The sequence below is a fragment of the Vicia villosa genome, linkage group LG2, assembly GCF_029867415.1.
Source record: "Vicia villosa cultivar HV-30 ecotype Madison, WI linkage group LG2, Vvil1.0, whole genome shotgun sequence".
NCBI lineage: Eukaryota > Viridiplantae > Streptophyta > Magnoliopsida > Fabales > Fabaceae > Vicia > Vicia villosa.
In genome coordinates this window covers 157217344-157236838 of record NC_081181.1, presented here as the reverse complement: position 1 = coordinate 157236838, position 19495 = coordinate 157217344, and the positions used below count along the sequence as shown (strand labels likewise).

The 19495-nt window shown below is 33.5% G+C and overlaps 1 protein-coding gene across 1 annotated transcript; it reads right to left on the bottom strand.

The window, feature by feature from the left end:
- Positions 1 to 3456: 3456 nt before the first annotated feature.
- LOC131647186 (RNA pseudouridine synthase 4, mitochondrial-like) lies at positions 3457 to 7124 on the bottom strand. Its single transcript, XM_058917098.1, has 8 exons — positions 6549 to 7124; positions 6404 to 6451; positions 6183 to 6263; positions 5810 to 5923; positions 5625 to 5723; positions 5138 to 5249; positions 4420 to 4466; positions 3457 to 4294 (listed from the first exon to the last, which is right to left on the bottom strand). Exons 1-8 carry the CDS (start codon positions 6975 to 6977, stop codon positions 3932 to 3934), a joined length of 1293 nt encoding a protein of 430 aa, XP_058773081.1. The 5' UTR covers positions 6978 to 7124; the 3' UTR covers positions 3457 to 3931.
- Positions 7125 to 19495: the final 12371 nt, after the last annotated feature.

Sequence of the window (19495 nt, the reverse complement as noted above, 5' to 3'; positions counted from 1 at the left end):
TATTAGTCTTTCATCATTGCATACTACAAATTCTAATTTAGGGTGAGAGGGTTATTTGTTATTCTTGTAACACTTGTAATCTTGATTGAAAGAGAAAGTAAAGAATAACAGTTATAACCAATTATTTGTGTTCTCATTTCTCCCATACTTTTCTTTATCCTTGTGAGTTTACTGGCATCAGTTTTACAATAGCTTTTCTTCAACTTCACGCTCTTCACGCTTCTCCAATTTACCATGATCCAATTCATATTTTTACAATAGATCAAGTTCCATTTTATATTCTTGAAGTTTTCCAAATAATACAGCCAATGACATTTTAGAAAGAATCTTCTTTTTGGATATTATCGTCACTTTTGGTTGTCATGCTCTAGACAATGATCTAAGGACTTTTAAGTTTAGTTATTCATTGATGAATACTTTTCCAAGAGCGGTCGGGCGATTAATTAGGATGGTGAACTTTTTATGCATATCAAGAATACTTTCATGGAGTAGCATTATCAACAATTCATATTTATATAAAATATTGAATTTTGATCTTTTGACTTCTTCGGTTCCTTCGTGTGTTACTTCCAATGTATTACAAATTCCTTTGCAGTTTTTCGATCTGATACTCTCAAGAATTCGTTCACTCCTAATGCTGATGCAAATATGTTCTTTTCCTTCTTATCAAACAACATTTTCTTCTTGTCGTTATCGTTCCTAAAGACTTTCACCTTTGGTTGTTCTACATTGTTTATGATAGTTATAGGAATGTCTGGTCCATTTTCAACAACATCCCGTATTTCTTCTCTTTGTGCTTCTAAGTACATTTGCATGTAAATTTTCCAGAAGTCATAATATTCATCAATAAAACATGAAGATTTGTTATTGCTGCAACCATCTACTAATGACAGTTTTGTGGAAGCCAACTCTACCGGATCGAGGAGCAAGTTACTTTAACTTGCTCTGATGTCAATTGTAACTCCAAGATGCAACCTAAGAGAGGCTGATTTGAGGTTGTCCTAATTGTTTGGTTTTGCACTTAAGATCTTTTCTTGTTATTTTACCGCAAGCAAGATATTAAATGTCATAATCTTAGAATAATAAAATACAAAAAATAGAATGCATAAAAGTAAAGAGCACAAGTCAATTATACTAGTTCCACTTATCAACCAAAGGTACATCTAGTCGCTTCATACTTTGAAGGAATTTCCACTATGTTAGATATTTGTACAAGCCTCCCACCAAGACCTATATTATAATTTTATAATATAAACACCAAACACTATGGTGGACTTTGAATCTCCCTGGATCAAATGACCTTTTCTACAAATACCAAACACTATGATGGACTTTTAACTACCCCAATTCAAAGAATATTTTACCACAAACAACTTATCACCACAATCTTAGTCATTATGTTACAACGCACTTTTAAATAATCTTAAGTATTTGAATCTTAAATGAATTCCAAGATAAAGTTTGATGTTCTCTTTCAGTGTTCAAATTCAAATATAATATATAAACCTCAAGTGCTCATGATATATTATGAACTTTTTTTAATGATTTGAAGGTTATGCACAAAGTTTCAACATTTTGAAAATGAATGAACACTTAAAAAAATAATTTGAATTGTATTAAAATTTTTATGCAATATGTAATTTGAAAATTGATGTATTTTGCCATAAATACATGCTAAGAAACCTTTAAAGTTAGATGCATAAGTTTGAGACATTTCTATGAAAGTTTGCAATAGTTTAAAATGACAATGGTTCATGAAAATACACAATTCTGCATTCTGTAAAAGGTTTCTTAAATCAATTAAACGGATACCTGATTTAAAAAATGCAGAATAATTTTTAAATTTCAAACAGCAACAGAAAAGTAACATATTCATGTAACTGATTACATGATTTGTGTAACCGATTACCATCCTATAAAATTTAAAAAATATGTTTTGAAAATGCTTGAATTGAGTGATTTTGATGCATAAATAATTGGGAACATTAGAGATGAAAAAATGAATGATTTTCTAAGCATCTATGGATATACATAATGTGAATTCCAATTAAGTATCTTAACATCAAAATCAATTTTCTTTACTTCCTAATTATTCATAAGCCCGTGCATTCTTGATTATTGATTCCAAACTTTTATTCTTTGATAAATAGCATGCTTGTTTCAGCTTTAAAAGAATATTATTTTTTTTTTTGTATTTTGAAAAATAGATTTTATAAAACCGTTTTTCAAAATATTACAAGTTTTTTATATTCGTTTTTTCTAAATTGAAACACTAATTTTGACATCCTATAACATAAACATACATTATTGAAGATTTAAAGATAGTCAAAATCACAATTTTTCTAAAAAGTTGTATTTCAAAAATGATTTTTATGGAAATCTATTTGAAATAGCTTCAAAATTAAGTGATTTTTTGAAAATTTGATATCCAAAAATAGTTTCAAATAAAATGATGAAATGCATAAAATAACATTTTAAGAATAACTATTCAAATGAAATTTTCATTTGAAACTTTTATGAAAAGTTTCTTTATAAAATTTTTTTACACAAAATTATGTAACACTATAACAATTTTTTTTAAAAAAAGCTAAAACAAACGGGCCGAAGATTTTATCTTATCAAAACTAAATTAATAGATGATGAAGATAACAAAATATATTGATAAGAAGTTTTTGTTTGACACTTGATGTTGCCCATGTCTTGTATATCTCTCCTTTTATTTTGTAATTCATATTTTGTCTCTGGTATCTTAAAAATTAACAGAAATAACCATCTCTTCCCCCTTTTTTGACATTATCAAAAAGAAAAAGATTAAAATTCAAAGTAAAATAATATAGGAAAAATATATAGCATATATTAAAATACTTGTCTTCTTCACAATGATTCGATTTCAACGTTGATATCAATGTTGATGTTCTTCTAAGGTGATTTATGTTGATATCAATGAAATGCTCTTTAAAAATTTCAATCTTTTCAATTCATCTTCAACCAAATGAAACTTTAATCTTACAATGTCATATGGTCTTATTGTATCTTGAACAAACAATTTAAATTTTACAATTTTAGACATGATCTCCAAATACACATACAAAATAGAATTAAAAGTTCTTTTTAGTACTCATTTTTATTTGGATCCTCTTGGGTTACTTACTTTTTCAACCCATGCATAATTTTATCAATGGGAATATCAAAGTTTCTTATATAACAAACATAAGAAATATGACCTTTTGTACTGCAACAAAAATAATAAAAATATGTAAGCTTAAAGAAATTCTTATCATCATAAGAATTTTTTTTTTATAACTTCTTAAAATGAATTAAGACTTAGACTTTCTTTGATTCCTCATTATTAAGTTTATTGCTATCCTTAACAAATGAAAATCCTCATTTACCATAAAGTTTATAAAACAATATTGGTTTTGGAGTCCTCTTTCATTTCTCAAAAGAAAGAAAATAGAGGATTCAATTTCTAAGAGGAAAAAAACAAGGTAATTAAAAGAACAAAAAGAATTAACCGATGAAAAAAGTTTAATACACTATCAAAAAATTTGTAATTGTCTTTTTACAAGGAGTTCTCATTTCTTTTGAGAAATAAAGAGATATTAACTCACAATAATGTGAACCGCCCATGCAAATGCAATAGAGTTGAGGTGCATCTATCAACTACAATAATGTCGAATATATATACAGCTAGTAGAAACAAATAGTACAATTTTATTCAAAAAATGACAATTTATGAATCTCAGTTCAACCTTTGGAAAAATGCAATGCCAATTGAATTCCCAAGAGAGTTATGTTATAGCAGATACCTCAACTTATGTGCGCAGCTGATCATTTGATTGCATCAAATTGTTAAGTACAATCTCGAATGGAAGAAATTACCTAGAAGGAACCAAGTGAATTAAAAAGACTGCTACACTTCGATCATAACTCACGAACTTGTCACATCCCAACTCTTTTTCATGAATGGAGGCAAATCCGCTTCCAACTCAAGTGCTTTAACCGCTGAAAGGTCATAACTTAAACCTGATAGTGATTGCACATTTTGCAGTGCTTGAGATATATCAGGCAAGACTATTTGCTTGCAATGAAGATGTAAATGAGGACGCTTGTCAGAGATGCTACCCTTGTTCAAGTTAAGGCCAAAAGGTAATGTCTCTTCCTTCAGAAGTTCTTCAGTTGAGTCCTCCAGAGTAGACAAATCAAACTGTCCCCACTTCTTATGAGCTTGCCATCCATATTTGTAATCCCCAACTATTGGTGTACCTAACACCTCAGCACAGTGGACTCGGAGCTGAGGCACCATCGCACACAATTAGAATAGAAATTATACGGATGCAGCATATGAATTGATTAAACATTTTAAATTGTGGTACCAAGATCAAATAGTAATGATTCTTCCATTGTTTCTATTATTACCTGGTGTTTTCTACCTGTTAAGGGGGAAAGCTCCAACCATGTATAACCTGCATCGTTACCCATGACATAAGTAGGTGTTGCCAACAGAGAAAATCAAAGGAGACAAATTTTGAAGGAAAACTCATCATAACAAACGGGGGAGGACGAAGGACACATGAAAAATTTTCAATATATTTTTGGCTCACACATTAGCAATTAGGTCTGTATATACAAATCTTGTAGGATATCATCAATTGGTACAATTACTTGTACTACTAACTATATTTCTAAAACATGAAATAAAATTTAAGTCTTGCTTCATATGTAGCTATCAGCTCTTTTGTGCCTGCTTCTTCCAATAACACATGATGATGTGAAATTGTTAGATTAAATTATGTAATAAATCGCTTTGTAAATTCAACAAGTTTGGAAGCATGCGTTTTTTTGCATCTCAGTAATTCCATAACGAGGGATGGTAATTATTACTTCTTATATCACAAATGACACTTTTTATATTGACTCATTAGTCATTAGCAATAAGAATAATTTGAGAAGTCAAAACTAAAGTCCAAATAAGTTTAAAATGTCACACTCACTAAAAAGGAAAAAAAAAACGCTGCAAGAGTTAGGCCGTGTTATAAAACACAAGTTCACTCACTTTGTGGGACAATCACAAATGTCAACCTCTAAATTTAAGGTGATTTAAAACTCAAAATTTAAAGTAAACTTCAATACTAACCATGAGATGATGATGCAATCACCCGGTACTCTGTAATTGCATGTTGGGGTGACAGCGATGTAGAATTGTCAACTATAGTTATTCGATCAGATTTTCCGTTGTCAACCACCACCTGAAACAAAATGAAAGGATACAACATTATTCACAATGTGAGGAGCTTTTTATAGTTCATTAAATCAACTATCATTTACTTTAGTACAGGATGCTAATTAAGATAAGCCTCTACGAGCTATTGTAAATTTGGCCTTAAACTTACTCCCCTTGTCCACGAGTAACGCAAAGCACGAAAGGAAACAGAGGCTAAAATAGGATTTACCAAGATAAAATACCAATTATGTGTTTCAAATGTTAGACAGTTTAGATCTAAGACAAAGTTAAGATCCACGAGTAACTACTTTATTCTGGGGAGATGGATTCAAATATCTTGAAGGATTAGCCAAATGAACAATTCTAATAAACAGTGATGAAGCGTCAATATGGATACAACCTTACCCAGTGGAGCAGTAACCATCCCTCGTGAACGTCTAGGACATCCGAGCACCAGTGCCCAATACTTTCTTTGTAAGATTCTCTTTTCCGTGCCAATCTATTTAAGATCGAAGGGTAGCAGGTGAGTTAATAAATGAAATCAATATACCAACTTAAATTTGTCATTATTATACCAATACCCACATCATCTGAAGCCATGGAAGTTTTCTCGCGGAAGATGGAATGCAGAACCGTAGTACTTGTCTTTGTTCTTCCCATGACGAGAATTCCAGAACAGTCTCTGTCAAGTCTATGCACCTAATATACCACATAACTCAAGTATCAATCTAATATATAGGAGTATAGTTCATTCATACATTACAAAGCCTTCAATGATATTGGTTGATATAAGTAATTAAAATTTATACTAATAATTACGGAATCCCCGTTGCAAATATGAGCAAGTTGAATGCATGATTATGTTACTTGAAATTGATGCATTACTAAAAATTAGCAAGAGAACAATAAATTAAGTAAACACAATTTTGTTGAATGAATGCAAGTGAAGAAAACTCACCAGACGAGGGGATTCAGGGCATTCATGCTTTAAACATTCTGAAGCTACAGCATCTAAACTCCATTTGATATTAATGCCACCCTATTTAAAGGAGAATATAAATAAGTGAATATTAATATGTATTGACACTTCGAAACTGGTAATAATTTCAAAAATAATCAAACAAGTGTCTCTGTCTCTTTCACTCTTTCAGAGGTGTTAGTGCTACAAAGATTATATACCTGTACTGGCATTCCGGGAGGTTTGTTGAGGACAAGAATCTCAGGATCCTAAATTTGAATTCAATTACAAATACAGATTAAGATCGGTTGAGATAGCGAAAAGAAAAGAGAGAATGAGAAAGTGAAGTAAGTTGAAATGGGAAACCTTATAGATAACAAGAGCACGGATAAAATTGATTTGTTTGGCGGTGAGAGTTGGAGTGAGGGGAGAGTCAGGACGTTTGGACGGTACAGGCGTTTGTTGTTTGACAGAATGTGGAAGAAATATACGATCGCCGGGGTTCAAGGTGTCTTTAGGTGTCACCTTTTTGAATTTATGATCTTGTTCTTGTTGTTGTTGTGGTGGAAGCATTCGAACTTGTTTTAGGCGGAAAAGTTTGTGGACAAGGGTTTTGGGTAGTTGGGGGCAGCAACGAGTGACCCATTTGAGGGCAGTGGTTGAAGTGGAGGAGAGTTGGTTGGAGGAAGTGTTGATGGTGGTTGTATTCACAGGTGGAAGTGTGAGCCATTTGGAATTTTCGGCGGAGGAATGACAGTGACGAGTGAATGACCTCAGGGCGAGACGGACAGACATGTCAGGAGCGGTGCGGAGTGATGATGGCCGCCGGCTAACATCAACAAACGAGCGGCGTTGGTGGCTGGCTGCTGGGATTATTTCGGGCTTTCATTCTTACCACCGGTTCAACAAGCTACGGCCCAGTTCAAATGGGGAATTTCTTTTCGTACTCCCAAGCCCATGGCGAAAAGTAAAACATGTCATCTGTTTTCGGAGATGCATCTCCGAACACATAATTTTTTTGTTTTATTTAATTTTAGTTTGGAGATGCATCTCTATTTTATATCTAATATATTTATATGCGAGGACACCATATTTAATACGAACCAAAATAGAAAAATTGTTAAAAAAACAACAGTAACAGACAACTTTGATGATGTATCTCCGAAATATGTAGCAGATAAATTCAAAGATGCATCTCCAGACCCAACGTATATTTTTTCCAGCTCAAGCACAATGTTAATGCAAACAACAAGGGATGAAATGAGTTAATTTTATCTTAAATTGTAATTTTTTTCTCTATTTGATGTGATAAAACACAAAAATGGTGATTTGGAGTCGAAAAGTTAATTGAGAATGAAAGTTTTTTTAATGGGGCATATGCAAGTTGAAAGTCATGGTGGAAAAAAATTGGACTTTTCAAAATTTGGGGTATGTGCTATAGTTGTAGCACTTCCTACACTTGCACAACCGGCCCTGGCCGGAGTGTAAGAAATATATAATAGGGTTGCGACGTGAGTTGCACCCCACAACTCTTAGAGCTGCCGGACTTTGCGAAATTAATTTCACCCCGCAACTCTTGAATTTGACATGTGCATTGTCAAGTGAGATGCACCGCGCAATGTCTGCAAAATTCAGAACGCTCACCTACAACAGTGACACCCCAATAATTGTACCATTTAAATTTCTACCATTTTTAAAAAAAAAGTGTTGCATGGTATTTTATACTTTGCAACTCACTTTTCATAAATTTTAAATTTCAAAACGTTCACCTGTCCATGACGTATCGATAATTATATTATTTAAATTCCTACCAAATTTTATAAAAAACGCTGTGGGTGTTAAACACTTTGCAAGTCACTTTTCAAAAATTTTAAATCTCCCACCAATTCTTGCGAGATAAAAAAAATAAATAATATATATTTTTAAATAATTTACATTGCGGGATGATATTAACCCCACAAACAGATTTTTTTCGAGGTAATTAACACCCGACAAAATCACCCCACAGATTTTGAGGTTTTCTTATAGTGAGAAAATCATAAATATTAAAAGTAGAAAATTTTGTATTAAGAAAAACAAAAGAAAGATGGTTTCTGAAGTTGCCAAGTGTACATAATCACTAGCATGTTTTATCCTTCAGAACTTCAATTATACAAGGCAAATAATTGATAAATTTTTGACTTGTGCTAAGGTGTGTGAGTGACTTGCACCAAATTTATAACAGACATATCATACTTTTATTGACAGAACCAACATATGATACTCAGAACTGTACAAATAAGGTATTTCTCTGACTTTAAAGAGATGCATATACATCTAATCTAGTAATAAATATATAGAAGATTCTTGCAAGAAATAAATATGATGCCAAATATTTAATGGATGCCATTATTTCATTCACTATGCGCATGCACTTTATGAGTTCTAGACAAGAAAATATTAACATAGGGTAGTTAGGGTTGTTCAGAGTTGCATATATATAGCATGCTAAAAATGCATGTGCTATGCACTTGAGTGAAGTTTTGAATGTGAACTGAAAAAGAAACAATGAAGTTGCATGCATATGAGGCAGGTTGGCCCACCCAGACTAGATAAAATAAAATGACCAACGAAATTCACAGTCTTCTTTAAATAGGAAACGTATAGTTAAATTCATCTGCATGTATGTATGTATGCGTGTTCCGCTCATTCATATTTAACACTGTTTCAAATTGTGCTCATCTAATTACACATTAATTTTTTAAAGAGAAAAATTACTAACTAACTTAAAGTTTGAGAACAGATTGGTTAGAAATAATTGTGAATTGGAAGTTCCACTTTGTTTGGAATAAATGAAGATTAAACATTTCATAAGCAAAACAGTGTATATACTCAATCTCTCAAGTTTATGAGTGAATATATATGGTGCTCCTATCACTTATTTGAGTGATTCTTTTATTCAATGGGGATGCTTCTTCTCGTGATGATCCATCACAGCGCACATTCATCTCTAAATTTCAGTCGCCGCTTAAAATATTTCTCTTAAGAACTTTGATCATCTTAAAAATTTTAGTTCACACTATTAGTCACTCCATGGTAGATGACATGGCATACTACATGATAGATTTAATGTGATTTAACATACGTGACAATGACGTGACAATGACATCGTATCAAATATACTAACATGGCTTGTTATGTGATGGTTTTAACCATTTTATATTATAAATATTGAATATGTATAAAGACGGTAATTTAGTCGCTGAAACTGAAATCGTCACAAAAGATGAATATGAAGATTCATATCGAAACTTAGAATTTATCACTAATTTAGTCGCAAAAGAAAAAGATGATAGCTGAACCCAAAAATGATGGCTAATTCATAGCTAATTTTGTATCTAAATTTGTTTCTAATTTAATTTTGATTAATTTTTTTCAATTTTTTTAATGCTTATTTACAATTTTATATTTAATAATTCTTTTTAAAAAAATTTAAATTTTATTTTAGTTATAATATTCTTTTTTATTTACAATTCTTTATATAAAATTAAATTGTTATGTTTTATCTAATTTTAATATATATATATCCTCTTTTAAATAATAAACACTAAAATATTATATGTACATATATAATGTATTAGACCACCATAAATAGAATAAGAATTGGACAACTATCCATCAAACAATTTTTTCTCAAGTCCAGTAGAGTTTATCATGGTCAAGACTTAATATTTGAATATTAACACATTTGAATTAAACAATCGAACTTGCACATATTGATTAAAAAAGTATAGGTGTGTGTTCTTCTTGCAAGGGTGAGGGGACTCCAAGACCTTTATGAGTATATTACGATGTATGATGATTAGGGATTGCCCACGGTGGCGAAAAACTCTGTATGGTGGAATTTTATGGTGGTTTTGGGAGTTCTACTTATGTGAGAACAGAGGCTTTGTGGATGGTTTAGTGGCCCTACATGTGTATCCTGGTTTAGTGAAGGCTCTAGGAATTGTGCTTCGAAATTCCATAGGAACCAGCCTAACTTCCACAATGAGTCTATCAAACTTCTCATGTCATTGCTTTGGAGCATGTTTTAGACCATACTGAGACTTATCTAACTTATAGACCTTCATTTCTTGCCCATGAACTACAATTGGTGTCTTTTTAATTTATAAATAGCAGCAATTGAAATTAGTACGCTAATGGATTTAACTCTAGTGACTGGAGAAAAGATATCGAAGAAATCTATATTTTCTCTTTGCCTAAAAATTTAGGCTGCAAGACGTGCCTTGTATTTATTAATTGTTCCATTAGATTTTAGTTTCTGTTTCAAAACCCATTTACAACTTATTGGTTTGCAACTAGGAGGCCGGTCTACTAAGTGTCATGTCCTGTTAGATTCTAGAGAATATATCTCATCGTTAATAACTTCTTCCAACAAATCTGCACCCAGAGATGATAAGGGTTCTTGAAGATTTGTTGGATCTTCTTCTACTATATATGCCACATAATTGAGCATATAGTCTTTAGCAACTCTTACCCGTTTACTTCGACGAAGTTCTGTTTCTACTTCATTTATGCTTTTGGTGCTTCTTATTACAGGAAAGTGATTTGATTAAGTGCCCCCACTATTTCTCGATTTGATATGAAATTGTCTTCATAGATTTCAAAACATCATTTGATTATATGGTCGCTTTAGAATTTAGTTCATAACACCTATATAACTTATTGCTTGTAGCATACCCAATGAATAGACATTCATAGGCTCTACTAGCAAGTTTAATTTGCTTCGGATTCAAAATTCTAACATAAGCCAGACAGTCCCAAGTTCTAAAGTAAGACAAATTTGACTGTCTTTTCTCCAATATCTCTTAAGGAGAAATCTTATTTTAGACTTGGGAACTCTGTTTAAGACATAACAAATAGTCAATAAAACTTTCCTCCACGAGTGAGGAGCAACGTCAATATTCAACATAATTGCAACAACAAGTTCAGTAAGAGTTATATTCTTTCTATTTGTTTTACCATTTATTTTCGGAGAATGTGGTGCAGTCGTTTCATGTACAATTCGATATTATTTATAAAATTCATTAAATAAACTAAAATCATATTCAATTCCTCTATCAATACGAAGTTTCTTAATCTTTTTATTAAATTGAATTTCAGTTTCAATCACAAAAGTCTTAAACATAACAATTTCACAAAAATATTATTCTTCGTGATTGTGTACAAATATACCCCAATAGACTGGCTAACACTGCCTTTTTATAAGAAAACCAAAAACAATATTCTTTATAATCTCTGAAATATGCATGACATCCTTCAAGATTAAACTCTTTTGAGAGGTAAACTTTGTTCCATTTATCCAATACCGACAACATTAATGGTGTGGGCAACTCTCAACGATACTTTCATATTCATGTATGTTTTGAATATTGCACGATCATAACACACATGACGAGAGGAGTCAATGTCAAACCACCAACTACCAAATTCACCAATCATGCTGATTTCAATGATCAAAGTAATAAATTGCTCATTCGTCAAGTTAACTTGTGTATTATAGGACCTACTCTTTGGTGTGTTCGAAATAGACGTCAGAAGTATACACCACCTCGTCAGTAAGCTCTAACACTTATTTCTCCAAATCCTTTTTTTTGCAAAGGAGAGCAACATCTAGGGATTTTTGCATGGATTCCTTCTCGACAAAGATTTTCTTGGCCTTGGATTTTTTGTCTGCCATATTTTTCTCCCATTTTTCATTGTCTTTTTGAAGAGACTGCAATAGCCTTTGGCTCTCATTATAAGCATTCTTCTGCTCCCGAAGCTTTTCCTCCAGCTCTTTCTCAGCTTTGTCATGCCTTTATCAATCAACATCCTGTAACATGAGCACCCTCAGAAAGAATTATCCTTCAAATTCACAATAGCCAAAATCAGCTTAAAACGAAGGGCCTAGTAATCAGCAGGGAACATCTTGAAAAAAGGGAGGTGAGAAACTGAGAATTCTTGAACTGGAGGGTGTCGAAGCCAACATCGCTCCACAAAATAGCAGGAGGGGAAACCTCGCCCACAAGATACACATGAGTGTTCGCCTCCCCAACAGTGGTATGAGAGCCTTCCTCCAACCTTTGAGCCTTCACATTAGGCGAGTTTGGAGTCGGGTTCTCGACAGGCCTTTTCTGCCCCTTGACGTTGAAACCCTCAAGGTGACTGGTTCTAGGGGTTGTTGGAGCCCGAGCTAGAAGACTTAAGTTTCTCCCATCTGTGTCTCCTCTCCTCAACACGCAAGGGTCATATACGCTATATAAAAATCCTGCAAAGGGGAAAGTATTAGGCGACTTACCTAAGTAGGCGGCGAGATGTTTTCTGCCCCCATCCAAAGTCTAACCATTTTGTGAAAGTACATATGTTCAAAATGCTATAAAAAGCGGATAGTCCTCCTCTCCTCGGGGAGAGTAAGGCCCATTCGTATCCAATGATCACCATGAAATTGTCTGTCTAGGATAAAGGAAAAAAAGGGGTCTCGTCAGTTCCCAGCACCCCGGGCGAATCACCTTGCCCCCTCACACAAAAAAACATATCCTTTCAATATTTATGGTGATTGGAATGAGACGTGAAAAAGGCTTTCTCGGGCTGACTACTCAAACCCAATAACCCTTTGCTAGTTTGATGGCGTAAAAGGAGAAGAAGACTCCCACGATCGGTGTGATGACCAGGTCTTCACAGACCATCTCAAAAGCCTTGATGTAGCCCCAATTGCTAGGGAACAATTGGGAGGGCTACAATATTTCAAGGGCGAGTCCCTCAACTGAAAGCGACTATATTTAAAGGGTTAATCCCCAACTGCCTCATATGCATGCAACTTCATTGTTTCTTTGAAAAATTTGTAACCATTAAATAGTGTATTTCTTAATCGATTATCTACCGTGTAAGTAGTAATCGTACTGTATAAAACTGACTTATGTGACAATATTTTTCAAAATAGTAAAACTAACAAATTATAATTCGTTGCTCTAGATTATGTGTGATAAAGGCATACAGTGTCTTTATACAGTTGCAAAGGCAATAGTAGTAGCTGCGAAAAACATGCGGTTCATGCATGTGATTAATCGCCTATTCAGTCAGTTACTTACATTGGAATAAACTTTAAACTGATAGCTATTTATAGAATGAATGTCACTGTCGCACAAATTGGTTTGATTGCTTGAAATTTGTAAATTCACTCTACTGTCCGGGTTCAATGTCACTTAATAGAAAATAGGTATATGGGAAATAACATTTATCTCATTTTGATAAACCTTACCGTAATAAGTAATAAGATAATACATGCTCAATATTTTACATCAAATCCACTTTGCGTGGTCTTAGGTAAACCCAAGTATAATAGTAAATTTAATAAAACTTGTTATGCAATCTCACATGACAAATAATTTGCATTGCTTAAGAACATGACAACACTATAAATAGCAATGCACTATGCTCATTTTAACATATCAAGTAAAGTGAAGTCATATATAGGAGTATATTAATTCAATAGCAAAATCACACACCTTGATCTGAGAATTAATAATGGTTGGACTTGGAAGATTAATTTCTGTTATTATTATTTTGTTTGGGGTGTCATGCTTCCAACATGGGATGGCTCGGCCATTAGATGTTAATGAAGAGGAGAGTAGTGTTGTCATGAGTTCATTATCATCAGCAAGAACAATACTATTGGAGGATATTAACAACTCTGGTCCTAGTCCTGGAGAAGGCCATAAGCCAGATCATGTAAATAATGGCTATCACCATTAGATTCATCGATGATACTACCTGTGGTGTTAGTTATGTTATTAATATCGTGTCTTAACTGTGTTCTTTAGTGGATTATTATATCTTAAATATGTATGCATTAGTTGTCATCCTTGTTTCCAAGAGTCATTCTTATAACTCTTACTGAATAATGTAATCTAGCAAGCAATAGCTAGTAAATCTCATACATATGTATCTATTTGCTTAAATGTATATATTAATTGTAATACTTGTGTAACAGTGTTTTTTTTTTAATTAGTTATTTGGCCAAACACCAAATGAAACAAATAGATACATATAAGAGTTATAAAATAATTTAGAAAAATACTGTTACACAAGTATTACAAGTATCTATTTTTTTAATACTTGTGTAACAGTGTATATATTAGTTATTTGGCCTAAAATTAATGTTGTGTCCATATAAGAATTTTCCAAAAAGAAAAATGCTAACTAGTGCTGCAGGAGTACTTGTTAAGAGTTTGAAAATGGGAAAATTCTTATATAGACACAACCATAATACATGGGTTTACACACAACCAATCATATTTCTTTATTAATTAAAATATTAAAATAAAATTGTCTCTCTCCTCCATTAAACCAATCACCCCATGATAGCAATTTAAAATGAAATTAATTTTTTTACAAATGTCAATTTTTTCAATTTTTATTGGTTGTGCCTAAAAATATGGATTTAGTTTCGTATCATGCAAGTATTTCTCTTGAAAATGTAAGCTTACTTATATTTAATGTTTTAGAAATGAAAATAATTGACTTTTTAAAAAAAATAATAAAGACTATTTTTTTAAATTACTTATATTTAATGCATTGAAAACTAAAATAAATAACTCATTTAGAAAATATTTTTTTCGTTTGAAATGTTTAAAGAGTGTCTCTGAAGCACTCGTTAGCATAAGCGGTGCTTAGAATTAAAAAAGAAAAACCAATAAAATCGACACAAAATAAATGCTATAAAAAAATAAAACAAGCACAAAATAAAGGCTAGAGAAAAATAAAACAAGCACGGAACAAACCAACCGGTCCATGAGACTAAGTACCAACTCAATACTCACAGGTGTTCATGGGTGCAGGTTAAACCGCGAATCTGATGATCAAAACAAAAAAAAAAAAAACCCATAAATAACAGGAATCTGTTCATTTTCGGGTATATCCAACCCAACATACAATAATTCGTATAATTTTGATTTGGGTATTAGATTTAAGTTTCTTAACCCGCGGACACGTGGACGTGACATCAATTATTTTGTATTTCTTATTATTATTTTAAATGAATATATTAAATTAATATCTCTCTAATGACTACAATTTTGCCACACAATTTTTTTTATTCAACATCACTACTACTACTAAACCAATATTTACAATCTTAAGATTAAGTGTTGTTTCTTATTTTCTTTTGTATCATTTTCAATTTATATATTTTAAATAACTTTTTTTGTGGAATTTTTTACTATTATCAAATGTTATCTCATTTGAATGAATTTATTAGACATATGATATGTTTCATCTAATTTAAGTGTTATAAATGAATGTAATTGTATTGAATTATGTTACAATTTTTTTATAATTCAAAAAATATCAAAAAATATTTTTTTATTTAAAATACAACTCGTGAACCCAACCTAACCCAACCCATAAATGAAAATGTTGGTTTGGGTCAATTTTGATCGTAAAATTGCGGGTTGAACGATGAATCCAATCCATTGAAGTTTCAACGAGTTAGGTAACAAGTTAGACCAAACTCGGTCCCAACCCAACCCGTGTACATCTCTATATACACCAAAATAAAAACAAGAATTGAAGAGAGTAAAAGCCATCCGCCTCTTGAGCAACTGAAGTAGCTCACTTCTAGAAGATATGAGTTGAAAGAAGGCAAAACATGACCACCTACAAGAAATAGAATGGAGCAGTTAGCCACCCAGCTCACACCTAACCTCGAATGTTGTTGAGTGGGTCATATTATTAATCTACAAATAGTAGGAAGGAAATGAAGCATGGAAATAAACTCATTTCAACGCCAAACTAATAATCAAATGCACCCATTGATTAACCGACAAACTTTCCTAACACGAAACAATTTCATTTTGCATTTTTTAAATAATTCAGACCACTAAATGTCAAATCAAAAGCATATTTAAGCGAGATTTATTACTCTGACCAAACCCCTGAAATTTCTTAGTGTGGCAAGGACCCCCCGTAGGGATCCATCATTTTGGTTGCCTCTAAGGGAAACCTTCTTCCTAACCTTTTAGTTTTATGCAAAAGGAGTGAATAACAATGTATATTCTTATGAATAATATAGCGAAGTGCATCATTAAAAAACCTCGACCCGTGGCAAGTATAGAGGGAAAAGAGTGCATCCATATAAATGACAACATATCCTTACAAGCGACATAGACCTACAAAATTACCTAATAAAAAACAAAGCAAATAAATGTCGGTAAAGAAAATAGACGAATGTCGGCAAAGTACGTGGCATCATAGGGAATTCCCTCCGACTTTTAATCTTCAATCTCATCGCCAATGTGAGGGGGAGCCTTTTTGCCTTTGAAAGTTTTTCCCGGTGGCTTTATTCCTGCACCAACCTTCCTGGTGTTTTCTCCTAGGGTTCAGACCTTGTTAAGCTCGAGGCTACATACGTAACATTTCTTGGCACTTTTCTAATCTCCATGGATAACTCCTATCTGTTCGTTTGAGAGCGAGTATTTCATGCACAAGTGCTAAGTGGAAAAGGTGGCGCCTAAATGATTAAAAATTGGGTGCTCTATAATCATATTGTTATAAGAGGTGGCATGAATAATCAAATATCTAATCTTAACCTCCTTTGAGTGCTCATGCGCTCCAAAGGTGGTCCTTAGTGTTATGTAGCCCTTCGCCTCCACTTGCTCTCCATCGAATCCAACTAGCAATCCCTTGAGTGGGTTTTGGTCATCTAGAATGACGCGAAGCCTCTCAAACGCTTCCCAATATAGGATATCTGCTGAAATTCCTTAATTTGAGAGAACTCTTCTAATCTCCCATTCATCACATCTAACTGTAATGACCATGAGGGTGTCATTGTGCGGTGGATGCCAACTGCATCCTTCTCGGAGAAGCAAACTTTTGTTTTTGGTGTCTTGGTCTCGCTGTTGCCTACCTTATTATAGAGGTATTCTATATTTAATACTTGGGAGGTATATCTTCTAGTGGTGGAGCTAATTTTCTCACATATGGTAAATCCTTCTGCAATAGTATTGAGCATGTAGTGCACGCCTTTGTTATCCTCACCTGTGGATGCCTCTTTTGCTCTTTTGGGCATAGGCTCCCTGTGTCGTCTCACCCGCACGAGTCTGATCCGCCTGACCCTTGACATGAGCCGCCTTTTACATATTTTTTGAGGTGTCCCTCATGAATCATCCGCTCAATTTCCTTCTTGAATTGATAGCATTCTTATGTGTGGTGTCCTTTAACTTGCACCATCTGCTTGATTCGGGCCATATAATGTCTACATTTGGGGCTGCATGTGAAGGGATGTTGGGAAGGTACCTCACCTCAAATCTGCTCGCGACAAGTGTTAAGAGGCATGAATCTCTCCATAATCTTGCCTACTTTCTTGAATATAATTGTTCTTAATAGGAGCGGTATATATATTTTTCCTCCGGTGATGCGAGTTTTTGGAGCCGGGAACACGCTCTTTGACTTCTTGCGCCTTTTTTCGGTGTTCCTCTACTCGCCTTCTATATAACACTCCGCCCTGGTGACCATATTTTCCAACAAACAAGATGGCTTCTGGGCGATAAGTTCATTGAAGTGTCTCGTCCTAAGACTGTTTTGGAACTTCCCTGCAAACATCTCTTGGTTAGGGGGGACGACCTTTATTGTAGCTTTGTTGAAACACTCGAGGTAGTCCCTCAACAACTTTGAGGGACCATGTCGTATGTTGAACAAGTTGGTGGTGAATATCTTTTTGTGTCTACTGGCGGAAAACTGGTGCACAAGATTCTTCACTTACTCCTGATAATTGGCGATAGAGGCTCGGGTAGACCCATATACCATCGCAAGGTTGCGTCCTTAAAGGTGTCAGACATCAATTTTCACTTAAAAAATTCAGGAACTCCAATGATGGTCATTTGAGTGTTCATGGAGGCGAAATGTTCATATGGATTAGTACGCCCATCAAACTTCGCTAGAGAGGGTGGCTTAACCCCTTCAGGGACATGCACTTCCCATATTTCGTTTGAAAGTGATCGGAGTCATGCACCTCCATCTCCTTTGGGGGTTGGTCTCTTGTTATCGTTGTCGGATGTTGAGGACGTTGTCCTCTAAGTTATGATTCTCACGGTGAAATTCATCCATGGAAGCACGCACCTCCGCCAGAGCATTGACATCACTACTACCACCAGTGTCCTCCGGTGTAGGGGTGACCATCTCTAGTTGACCATGACTAGAAATAGATGGGTATAGGGAAAAAGGGTGGCAGTGAGTATGGTAATTATAACGGAAGGTGTGGCCCAAGTTAGTTTTACCACAGTCTCACGCTGTGCTCCGTTGTATTTGTCAGAAAATACAGGTGTGCGTTGTATCCCTAAGTTGGCAAAGGATACTTAGAAGCCTTAGTAAATGGTGGTAGTTATGACTCTTTTGCTGCGGAAAGAGGTCGAATATAAGTGTTATGCTCGGGAAGAAGTATTTATAGAGGTCTCTTAGACCTAGGGTTTAGAAAACCCAAAAGGTCTGTTTGAGAGTTGGTTTTTGAAGGGTTTTGGAAGGAAAGACTTTGGAGGGTTACAGCTATATTTTGAAATGTGTTTGTTTTAAAAATGTTTAAACAACAATATGATTTTATATGTTGATATATTATATTATTTTTTAAACTTTTAAAAATATCACACACATTTCAAAATATAGACGTAACTCTCCAAAGTCTTTCCTTCCAAAACCCTCTAGAAATTAACTCCCAAACTGACTTTAAGAAATGATAACCGCTTCCCCAATATTAAAAAAAATTGTTGACTACCTATTTTTCAGGAGGTCATGGTGAGACTTTGTCCTAGTGGTTAGTGTTTAGATAACAATATTGTACACGTCATACGTCTTTTCTCAGAGCGAGTCCTACATGACACACAAAGATTCCGCCAAGACGATACTTCGTGGAACGGGGCTCCGCGGATCGCCCTTATTTGAGATTCTCATTAATGTATAACTAAACTCACATTATGAATTATTTTACAATCTCTATTTTGTTTTATTTATTACTATCTCTTTTTTTTTTTAACATCACTAGTAAAAGATAATTTTGTAAAGCAACTCATAATTTTTTTCCTTTTCATACAAATTTAAGTGTTTTTTAATTTGTGTAAAATAGCCCAAAAATCATATAATTTAAAATAGAATAAACATATTCAATACTATTGAGCTATTAATTCTATTTTATTATACACTTAAATATTTTTTTTATCTTTCTGCATTTTAATGAATGAAGAGAAACAATATTTTGTTAAAATAGATAATGTACATATTAATTAAAAACAAAATTACAGTATGTT

What these genes read in the sequence shown, in the direction of transcription:
- LOC131647186 (XM_058917098.1), bottom strand. Translation starts at nt 6,977, where the DNA reads ATGTCTGTCCGTCTCGCCCTGAGGTCATTCACTCGTCACTGTCATTCC. An exon ending in GTGCTCTTGTTATCTATAAG is followed by an intron (nt 6,452 to 6,548) that starts GTTTCCCATTTC and finishes ATTCAAATTTAG; the next exon opens with GATCCTGAGATTCTTGTCCT. An exon ending in CTTCCATGGCTTCAGATGAT is followed by an intron (nt 5,724 to 5,809) that starts GTGGGTATTGGT and finishes GATCTTAAATAG; the next exon opens with ATTGGCACGGAAAAGAGAAT.